The 11476-nt window shown below is 40.0% G+C and overlaps 1 protein-coding gene across 2 annotated transcripts; it reads left to right on the top strand.

The window, feature by feature from the left end:
* Positions 1–3311: 3311 nt before the first annotated feature.
* Positions 3312–9216, top strand: LOC127755560 (protein PEP-RELATED DEVELOPMENT ARRESTED 1 homolog, chloroplastic). Of its 2 annotated transcripts, none has more exons than XM_052281235.1 (9): positions 3312–3818; positions 6175–6330; positions 6896–6964; positions 7084–7254; positions 7965–8108; positions 8422–8583; positions 8684–8749; positions 8850–8902; positions 8993–9216. In XM_052281235.1, the coding sequence occupies exons 1-8, from the start codon at positions 3543–3545 to the stop codon at positions 8895–8897; spliced, it is 1092 nt and encodes a 363-aa protein (XP_052137195.1). In that variant the 5' UTR covers positions 3312–3542; the 3' UTR covers positions 8898–8902; positions 8993–9216. The 2 variants fall into 2 exon arrangements, with proteins under 2 accessions (XP_052137195.1, XP_052137194.1); XM_052281234.1 differs by having other exon boundaries at positions 8843–8902.
* The last annotated feature ends 2260 nt before the right edge of the window (positions 9217–11476 follow it).

Raw genomic sequence — 11476 nt, 5'->3', positions numbered from 1 at the left:
TCATCCTTTCAAGATTATCTTCGAAAATTTTAGTAAAACTCATGGGTACCAATTTCATTTTCCGACCATTATGTCTAAATGTGTATGTATTAGCAACAAAATTATGCGATCCATTATTATCATATACCCATGGTTGACCTAACAACAAAGAACATGCTTACATAGGGACAAGATCAAAATTGGCAGTATCACGGTAATTTCCAATCGAAAAGTTTATTCTCACAATTCTATTTACCTTGAACTTACCAGAAGAGTTGAACCATTTGATGTAATATGGTTGAGGATGCGGTTGTGTAGGCAACTCAAGTTTCTCAACCAAATCTGAACTCACAAAGTTATTACAACTCTCACTATCGATTATAGTACGACATGCTCTATCCTTAACCACAAACTTTGTTTCAAATAATTCGTGGTACTGCCATTGCTCCGCTTTCTCCATTTTAGAACTTAGCACTTGTTGCACCAAAGTACTGTCATCACGTGCATCTATGGAAGGTGATGTAGCAACTACGGTTTGTCTCCCATCTAGCTTTATCTCATGTCCATAAGAGATGTAACCTGCCATTGTTAGTAGAAAAGAGAGAACAACAGAACAATATTGTTCCTATTAACTACAGAACATGGATTGTAGTGGAGGCTAGCAAATGGAAGCGTCTTACCAAGCTCTTACAAGTGTCTTACCAGCAATGCTAAGGACGGTACAACCGGTGGCTGGTTCGTGACACCTTGAAGGACGTGATGTGGCAATTGCAAGGATCAAAGCAGTGCTGACCAGAAGAATATATGTGGAGCTTGGGAGGCACAATATATACTAGCAAAGGAACGCAATTGTACTAATCAGAAAATGCAAAGTTGAATAATAGTTCAAAGTACTAGTCAATATGCTGGCCTAGCCTAGCCTAGCCTAGACTCAACTCAAGCTCAAGCAAGCACCCGACAACACTAAGGACTAAATATGAATCAATGCACAACTCTACACTTTGATAACATAGTCAAAGGATGAATGATTTTTCTTTTTTTTCTCTTTCTTTTTTCTTGGTGCGGCTTTTTTTAAGCACCTTTCTGCCTTTTTTTTCTTTTTTTGGTGTGGCTTTTTCTTTCTTTTTCTTTGCACCTTTCTGCCGTTTCTTTTTTTATTATGTTTTTTTTCAATAGAAACTTACCACTGACCTCGAACAGGGACTCAAATGTAAATATGATTATTACAGGGACTCAAACGTAAAGTGCAAAACTAAAATTAGAGCACCTCAAAAATGGAATACTCACATCATGTAGGTTCCGTTTTTATAAAAATATCTCAAATCTGCTACTTAACAATTCTAGGCAGAGAAAAATACGGATAGTCACAGATATATCTGATATGATCCGGAGTCTCTCCTCAGGCATAGTGCTGCCCTCACGCGCGCGCAGTGCAACACAGGAGCTCTAGAAATCGAGTAACTCCCAAACCGTTGGATAAAAATTTCTCCAAAATACAAAAACGGAAACCTGACGATGAGACGATTCAATTTTTCAAGGTCCCGGCAACAACCGACGAGATGAAAAACTAGACCCAATACTGACATACAACTCACACACTTGAGTGATGAACCCTAGACCTAAGTGATGAACATATGCATTGCTCAAAACTAAAAATTAAATCTAAAACTAAACCAGCACTCGACACGACGATGCAATCTAAAATTCAACAAAGCAAAATCTAATAGAACAATGCAACGGCTCAAATTGTCTAGGTAAAGAATAAATATTTTTGTGTGGCAATTTTCTGGTTATGGGAAGATAAATTACCTAACGGGCAACCGCGCTCTGATACCAACTGATGAGGGAGTTAGGTCCCGATCTTCCGATAGGTATTGATAAACAGTCGATTTGGGCGGAGTCGCGACACAACTCGATCCGGCTTCTGAACAAACACGCTACTGAGCCCCGCAATCACAGCACCACGTCTCCTCTAGTTATCAACTGTGCCAAAACCCGGTTGACCTCGTCGAGAAGGCTAATCCCTGCATGCAAATCGAAAAACACAAGCAAGAACAAGATAGATTGCAACCAAATTGCATATGAATGATTAAACACTCGGATTTGGGGTTTCACAAACCGATCTAGCGGCGAAACTGTTCTTGACAGAATAATCTAAGCAAAACCCGACTCTAAACGATGAAGGCTACTGAATAAATATGATTAAGGACGTCCTAGGGTTGCCCTAGGGCGCACACCCCCTTAGGCTAAGCCCACGACACAATTACAAGGCTCAAAACACAAATCAGATTCGGACTGGATGAGATATGTGGCTTGTTTTGCAGTTTCCCGACAACTTGGTAGGAATTTTGACGTGGGACCAAATCCATCTGAAGTAGACTCCATAAGCTTTCCAACAAGTACTCATGGGCCCCGAAATTCCTTCTAGAACAGCGCGGCTAGATCCGTTTGAAGTTGATGCTGTCAGGAGGCCCGAATCCAAATCCAAAACATGTAGAACTTTATCTCTTGTCTTCTGTGGACCAAAAGTGACGTGGTGAGATGAAAGAAGACTTAGAGAAGGTCTTGGTTTGGTCCCCAATCAACTTCTTCAATTATCCATGCATTCCTTACGCTCGGTCTCTTTTCTTTCGCCCAAGCAAGTACCTCTGTAAACAAAAACATACGAAACTCATTGTGTAGCAATGTTTGTTCAAATATATAACAAGTAAATCTAACGTAGAACATATGCACCTTTGGTTGATTAATACATAAGGTAGTCTTGGTTATATCCGAGCTAGTTGTGTCCTCATCAACATGTGAGTGCACCTGCTCTCGTCAGCAAAAACCGTTTCCCGAACCACAGAAGGAGTCTTTTCGCATCGGTTTTTAAAGATGGATAAGGTGCTATAAGAGCAGGTACAATAGTAGGCTATAAGCCAGCTATAAACATATTTTAAAGAGATAAAACAAGAGAGAGAAGAGCAGCGGGCTACAGAATTGTAGCCAGCTGCAGCACGGACTCTAAGACGTAATGTATGTATGATAGGTGGGACCAGTTATTAATAGTATAGTAAACAACTATTGTATAAATTGGTTATAGGTGATTCGAAGCTAGTAGTTGGCTATATAGATTTAAAGCTAGTAGTTGGCTAAACTATTAAACTTGCTCTAACCGGTTTTACAGTCGAGGGAGGTGATTCAATCAGGAACAAGGCACGAGAGAGGCGAAATGGACTTATTCCCTGTACTGACCATCCCGTTCCGCATTCCCACGGCCCAGCCCACACATGGGAGTCGAATAGGAAAAAGAGAAAAAAAACCACAGCCGCTATGGCCCTCTCAAATCTCTCAATCTCCTCGCATCTTGGGCAGTAGTGGCGCTACCCCTTTCTTCTCTCTCTCTCTCAACGAGCGCGGCGCGAGCAAGAGGAGCGCGCGCCCCGGCGACATCAGAGCTCGTCGACGCCGGGGACTCTGCGCGGCGGCTAGGGAGTTCGCCCGCCGGAGCAAGGGCTGGGCGGGACAAAGAGAAGAAATCTGCAGAGAACCCATAGCTCGGGTCCATTTAGCTTCGGTAACCAATGGCGATTCTGCCCCTCTCGCTTTCCCACTCTCTTACCTCCGCCTTGTCCGCCACCTCCTCCGGCATCGGCAGGCCAGTCGCCCGCCTCCTCCACCCGCGGGTCCCCTCCCGTCCCACCGTCATCTGCCTCGCCGCGCCGCCCAAGGTACCCGTCCCCATCGCCTCACCGGCTTCACTAGGGGACGACCCTTCCAAATGGGACCCGGCCGAGTGCGACGCCCTTCTCCGCGGCGGCGAGCAGGTCGCCTCCGTGCTCCAGGAGATGCTCAAGCTGGTACGGGTTTTTTTTTCTTTTACTGTTATTTATTTGGTAGATGGTCCTCTACTATTTGAGAGAAATTGGACATTCTGACGTTGCCAAAACAGGGTTTGGCTCAAATGTCACTCCCTGGATTGGATTAGTTAAAAAGCCACTTCCAACCGGCCGATGTCAAACCGCTGTTTTGCCATATTTGCCATTTCACAGGAATTCCACTATTTTTCGCACTTAGCCTGACCAAAATACCCTTCGGGCTGCGGTTTGATGTCGGGTCACACATACATGAACATCCTATGTTGTACTACTTCCTCTGTTTTAAAGTCAAACTACTTTAAGTTTAACTAAGTTTATAGATAAATATAGTAATATTTATAATACCAAATTAGTTTCAGTAAATCAATAATTGAATATATTTTCATAATAAATTTGTCTTGGGTTGAAAATGTTATTATTTTTTCAACAAACTTAGTCAAACTTAAAGCAGTTTGACTTTGACCAAAGTCAAAACGTCTTATAACCTGAAACGGAGGGAGTATTATTCATGAACTTTGCAATTCTTTTTTCCACAATGATTCCCTCAAGAAAAGCTAGCAATATGACGGATCAGCAGAACAATCATATGCGGCATATCAAATCAACCAAAGCAAGCAAGAAAAGCATCAACGCATTTGGGCAGCTTTACCTGGTGAAACCCAGATTGATGAGGAACCCGCACCGCGTGACCGACTTCAGCAACAAGTCCTAATAGAATCAGGCCGAGGCAACATCCTCTCCACCCAGAGGTGATCGACGCTAGGAACCACCGCCATGTCTATGGCCGTAGCCATACCCATATGAGGCCGATGAGGAGGAGGAGGAGGAGGAGGAGGTGGTGGCATGGCTGTAGGAGGAAGAGGAGGACAAGCGAAGGAGGAGGTCATAATCAGCGTGGAGGTGGTCGTCGGAGTGGACCCTGTAGGCCTGTACGCGTCGGAGGCGAGGCGAAAGTGGCGCGCATGGCTGCGTCGGGGGAGTGGGCGTGGTGGTCCGGGTGGTCATGGAGTGCACCGCGGCAGAAGGTGGCCTTCACCTCGGCCGTGGTGGCGTCCCGCCGCAGCCCCAACGTTTGGTAGTGGTCGCTGCCCATTGCTGGCGCCTATCACCGAAGGGGTATTTTGGTCAGACCAATGGCTGAAAATGGTGGAAATCCTATGAAATGGCGAATATGGCAAAGCGGCGGTCATGGTTTTAAAAGCGTCGCTTAAGCGTTGCCTAGGCGTCTGAGCGCCATCAGGGAGCAGAGCGTCCCCACTGCCTACCCTTCTACACGTCTTGGATCCTAATATCTCGTGAAATCAGGTAGACACGGGCAAGGTGGGGGTCAAGGGCGCATGCGCTGTAGGGAATTACGCATGCTGGGAAGGAAATCGCGTGAAGATATGATGGAAATCGCGTGTGCAGCAATTTAGGGAGGGAAGAGTGAAAGATGGAAAGAGAATAGAGAATAGGGGTGCGCCAATTTAGGGAGAGGGAAGGGTGAAAGATGGAAAGCGAATAGATAATAGGGTGGGCAGAGATTGGAAAGAGAAGATGGTTGTCTCCCTCTTGCTGCTCCCTTCTTCTCCAATGGATCTGTCTCCCTGCTCTTCCTCGCCCCTTCATGTTCTTCCTCTCTTTTTTGCCTCATATATCTCTAGTATGCCTCTTGTGCTTGTGTTTAAGGCGTCGCCTTACCCTTGCCTTAAACTCTTAAGGCGTTGCCTAGGCAATTGAGTAGGGGTGGGTCGCCTTGCCTCGCCTTGTCGCCTTAAGTACACTGGCGGCGGTTTAGCATCGGTTGGAAGTGGCTTTTTAACGAATCCATCCGTAGAGTGGCATTTGAGCGAAATCCTCTTTTAGCAGTGGCAGAATGTCCAATTTCTCACTATTTGAATTGTGGGTAGTAACTGTCTCGGTTGACAAAATTCTGGGATATTTTAGCTCTGGGTGGTTAATAGATTGGGTGTTTTATTTTCAGTTCTTTGGTGATTAAATACTTTATTGTTTTATTATCCTCTGGTGGGTAGTATATTACAGCATTTCACGACGAATTGGCCAATAGTTCCCTCGGGAAAAAAAATAATTGGCCATTTGGAAAAAAATAATCCATCCTTTGCTGCATCTTTTCACACTTTCTCAAGGTTAGAAGATTATGGATTTTTATTAAATTTTCGAACAACCAGGAATGAAGCAATCTTCAATGATGAATTAGAGAACCTCGGTATGCGATGTGGAATAGCAAGGTTCATGATGCAGCTGAATTATAAGGATTGCTACCTTTGAGGGTCTTAAAGTTGTAAACATTATATTGTATATTCTTGACATGGGACTATGTATGCTGATGATGCTGTAGATGGAAGACATGGAGATGGATGGCTCGTTTGAATCATTGGCTGTGGAGTTGATCGCTCAAGGAGTCATTGGGAAAAGAGTTGATGAGATGGAATCTGGCTTTCTAATGGCACTTGATTACATGATACAGCTTGCTGAGAAGGATAGTGACAATGAGGTACTGGAAAAACTAATTTCACATTTTGCCAAAATTGATGTCAACTCATTCATAATTTTCAAAGGATGAATATGTTAACTGCTCTCCTAGCTTTGTTGATTGCGATATAAATGTTTATATAATCTAATATACCTAGACGTCTGTCTAGTTATAATTGGTATTTGATCATAATGCTCTAGCCCATACTGGTATCTATTTCCTCGTGTTAAAATTGGTTGGTAGAAGTGTAAGCAAAATCTTCGTGAATATTCCCTTGAGAGTGCATTATAGCAACATAATAACTGTGAAGTGCTTATCTATGTCCACTCGTTGTAAGTGGGTTTAGGGCCCTAAACAATCTGTATATGCTGATTGAATTGCTCATTATTTAAGACATTAAATTCTGGTAAACATCCTTGAAATATGTATTATGGCAACAAGATAATGACTCAAATAACCCATATATGGATGCATGCTTATTTGACCAGATTAATTAATAATTATTCTCATATCATATCTCTTGAGTCTTGACCTGTTTTCCATGCTTTGTCTATTGGCCTTACACATCAGTTTTTTTAACTGGCAGCGTAAATCTCTCCTTGAGGTAGTCAAGCAGACAGTGCTGGATCATCTCACAAAAAAATGCCCTCCACATGTAAGTCTTATTTCTAGTGCAGCAAACTTACCTTTGTGGGAATGTCAAACCTGTATTTGTACTTCTTTAGTCATAAATGCTCTTTGACCGGTCTACCCATTTTATGATGTATAAACCAGGTTCAAGTGGTTGGACTTCTTTGCCAGACTGAAAAGAAGGATAGCAGACATGAATTACTGCGTCGTGTAGCTGCTGGTGGAGGTGTGTTTAAAAATGATAAAGGCCTTAAGTGCCAGATTCCAGGGGCCAATCTTAATGATATTGCGAACCAGGCAGATGATCTCTTGGAGGTAAGATGAAGGGTATTAGTACAATTGTGTATACTAATGATCTTACATGATGCTCTGGGATTCTACATGACTTGTTCATTTCAGAGTAAAAAAAATTGCATTGGTGGTGCTAAAACTTGTCTGTGGTGGTTGCATTTTAGTCACTGCTCTTGAAGATTGCACAATTTTGTTAGTGGAAATAGATCAAGTCTGTAAGCAAACATGGATAACCGGACAGTTTTATAATGCCATGTGAGCACAGGGAACATTTGAATATATTGGCCACAAGGATATATGTATTTTTTTCGCTAATTTTCGTGGATCTACCTCAGTTCCATTTGGGAATTTCACCGTTTTATTTGGATGGTTGTGCTTGACTTTGGTTTGTTGAACATTGTTATAATTGTTGCAGATTTAGTTGCATCATTAATCCATTAATGCAATGGTATCTCGGATACCTCAAACAGTGGTACAATGCAATGAAAGTTTTTCTTCCCTTCAAGAGAGAACTAATGTTCTAAAGCTTTTCATTACTCATAGGTACATATCATCCTATCATTTGCCTCATTGTTGCTCTGCAGCTTCTGTAATCTTTTTCCGTGATGTGCACATTAGCCTTTTCTGCATAGTCATGGGCATGGTCATGAACAGTTGCCAATAATTCTGCTGGACCATGGAACATTAATTGTCACTAGATTATTCTGGCTTACCTTTTATTAATTATATTGCAGTCAATGGAATCAAGGCCCACAATTCCTGATCGAAAACTTCTCGCTAGACTAGTTATCGTAAGAGAGGAGGCTCGAAATATGATGGGAGGTGGCCTGTTAGATGAAAGAAATGACCGTGGTTTCACAACGCTTCCTGAGGCAGAGGTATTATTTGCACTTGTTGGGGCTTGGGACACGGGGAATTACATTCTTAGAATCTCTACCCATCTAGTTCTATACATAGAATATCTTTTTTACTAACATTTATAAGTACCAAAGGTTAGTTCCTTTTGGCCTTAATCATCTGACATAAGAAAGGACATTGTTATATTTTCATATTCATTGCATATTCATGTAACTATGACACCATTCAGTGATCTGTGAAGCCATAATATTTAAAACTGTGTACTAACTATAAATCAGTGATGCACAGTTATTGAATCGAAGTTTTTTTCAATATCATGAGCTGAATGAACAGGTGAACTTCTTGAGCAAGCTGGTTGCTCTCAAACCTGGGAAAGCATTGGAGAGGATGATCAAGGATGTTATGCAGGGCAAGGCAGAAGGTGCTGATAACATTGAAAATGCAAATGCTGGACCAGATTCTAAGCTTGATCATCTAACTGGGATATCTGGAAGGGTAAGCTTTGGATTCAAAACATGGATTGTTGTTATCTTCAGATACCAATATATTTTGCATTACATAGATTGTTTGACTGCACTTGTTTCCATGGACACAGGGAAGTGTGACAGGCCTCAAGCCACGGCCAGTCCGTCCAGGAATGTTCCTTGAGACGGTTTCTAAGGTATTGTGATAATATGGATAAAACTCACTGTCTTAAATGAACATGCTTACTCCTTTGAAGTGTGTGGTTTAATTATTTTCAATGGGTGGTAAGGTTCTAGGTGGTATATATGCAAACAACACATCTGGCATTACAGCACAACATCTAGAATGGGTGAGATACCTGCTTCGTTCTTTTCAATGGTTATGTCCACTTGTCTGGAAAGGGGAAAATCATGCGGATTGCCTTATTTTCCCGTTGTAGGTACATCAAACAACACTGAAGATTCTTCAGGAAATGGCCTTCTAATGCTGTTTTCTGGAGGACATTCACTGCCCTGTTCAAGTATATGAACTCCCTAGATTCTTGGCCCTTTTAAGCTTATGATATTACAGCCTAGTGGGCAAAAGGATCATGGTATGGACCTTAGTCTTGCTGCAAAAACTTATTGATTTTTTTTGACCAGTGAATGGCAAATCTTGGAGGAACTTGAGTGGCCATTACTAATATAGTTAAAAATAGAAGCAGAAGAAATGATGTCTGGGCATGCAAAGGCCAATGGTGATCTCTGGGTGGAATGTAATATTTATACCACATTTAGTGCAGAAGTAAAGTAAGAGCTTCGAAAAGCAAATAGTCAAATGGACACAGTGATATTTAGCTTAGCTTCCTACATGGATATTAAGAGAGTTTAGCTTACTTTTGAGTGAAATAGAAGATGGCCTTAGATCTAACATGATATGTATCGCCCTTTTCCATTTTGCAGGATTTTCTTTGTCTCAAAATATATTTTCAAATTTTATATTGCTGGAAGCCAGGGATACTTTTTACCAGTAAATGTTTTTGGTTTTCCAAACGAGAATATGATCTTGTGATGAATCGATTCTATGTTTTGCTTCGCTTTCTAGGGAAGTTTATCTTGTGATTCAAGCCAAGTTTGCGGCTATACCATTAAAATTTTAAATGGAAGACAATAGGCGAGACCCCTACTATGTTAATATTAATATAAAACTAGAAAGATAGCCCGCGCACATGCGCGGGCACCATATATAATGTGTGTGAATTCTATTATGAATATTTATGTGTGGCTGACTTTTATTAAAATATTTTTTTTACTATATTCTAAACTAAAATTAAGCTTATTTAGTGTGCTTTGAATGCTAGTTATTTTCTTACAATTACACTTGCAACATATAAATTCTAAAATAAAATTACTTGAGATCATGCAGTTTTGAAATTATGAGAAAGCATTATGTCAAAACAATGAAGTTCCTACGAGAAAATTTAAGGTATTTTGACTCCCCAGAAGGATATCTCGATACCCCAAAAGAAATCCAATAATATCAATTTTTGTTTGATTTTATTTTAAGTTTTATATATATATATATACACACACACATATACTATCTATCTATCTAACAGTCCTCATAAAAATTTTTTTTCTATTTAGAATGGGTTTTAAATCCAGCGACATTTTTTTTTGTTTTCAATTTATTTCATGCCCTATTTTTTTCAAAGTTCCATTCCATGAATCATCCTTGAAATGCTTTGATCTTTGCAATTTAGGGTGAAAATATAAATGCATTTATGGCATGGGGTAAAGGTATATGTTATAAATTTTATCTCATGAAATATTGAAGTAGTGGTCATAGTATTTTTTTTGAATTATCACTAAACTGAAGTGTCTTATAACAAATAATACTCCCTCCATTCCATAATATAAGGCACAACTATTTTTTTCAGATGTTCCATAATTAATATAAGGCGTGCATGCATGCATGCAATTAATTAGCACCTCTTATCCATTAAATTATTATTTTTTAAAATCTTTCACCCTCAAGATCTCTAATCTATTGGATGTATGCATTATATTTATTAGGGTGATACAAATTAGGAGGTGATAATAATAGTTTCTTGGTATTTGGGTTAAGGGTGGTTGTGCCTTATATTTTGGAACGGAGAGAGTACATGTTTTTAGATTGTTCTACATCAGGACTCACGATTTAAAATGTTAGCATGTTTTACTAGAAAAATAAAAAAAAATGGACATGGTCTTTAATTCTTATATGGAATTGACTTGATATATTTCTAAGGCCACCTCAAGGTTGTATCATTATTAAGATTCCTAGGTGCAATCCACATGCTTATTTGTATGATCTTCAACCGATCGCACCTTTATTTTCAACTTGTTGTCTATAATGCTAGATGAGTACATTTATGATTAAAAATTATATATGTCACTTAAAATTCTTTTTCTCTAATTTATTAGTGACTTCATAGATCATATGTGTAAGTTGGATGCTATGAACATCATTATTAAGAACATTTCTTTATCTCCGAAAAAGATTATTTTAAAAGTATCAAGGTCAATTTGTATAAGTACATAGCCCCGTATGTATGTTAAGAGAAATTAATTAAGTCGGTAGAAAGTCACTATATGTCTAACGGGATATAAGTAATAGATGGAGGTCCATTTGTTTTTTTTGCCCATATAGATAATTTTAATTTTAATTGTTAAGGAGATAGAAAACAAAGAGAAAATAATGGCAAGGAGAGAGGGAGGTTTGGGATGTTTTTCTAAATGATCAATCTAACCATCTAAAATAATGTATTGGATGTTCAAGTCAAAAACGATGGTAAGATGTTTTGTTTTCTTGTCAGAATTTTTAGGATTTTATCTGATCTATGAGAGCAACGGAACATCTTAAGAGTGTTTATAGGTGGACTTTTAACACCGCATGCCGCAAC

This window comes from Oryza glaberrima, chromosome 11, assembly GCF_000147395.1.
Source record: "Oryza glaberrima chromosome 11, OglaRS2, whole genome shotgun sequence".
Lineage (NCBI taxonomy): Eukaryota > Viridiplantae > Streptophyta > Magnoliopsida > Poales > Poaceae > Oryza > Oryza glaberrima.
The sequence above is the reverse complement of the archived record's forward strand: the minus strand, read 5'-3'. Positions and strand labels throughout refer to the sequence as shown.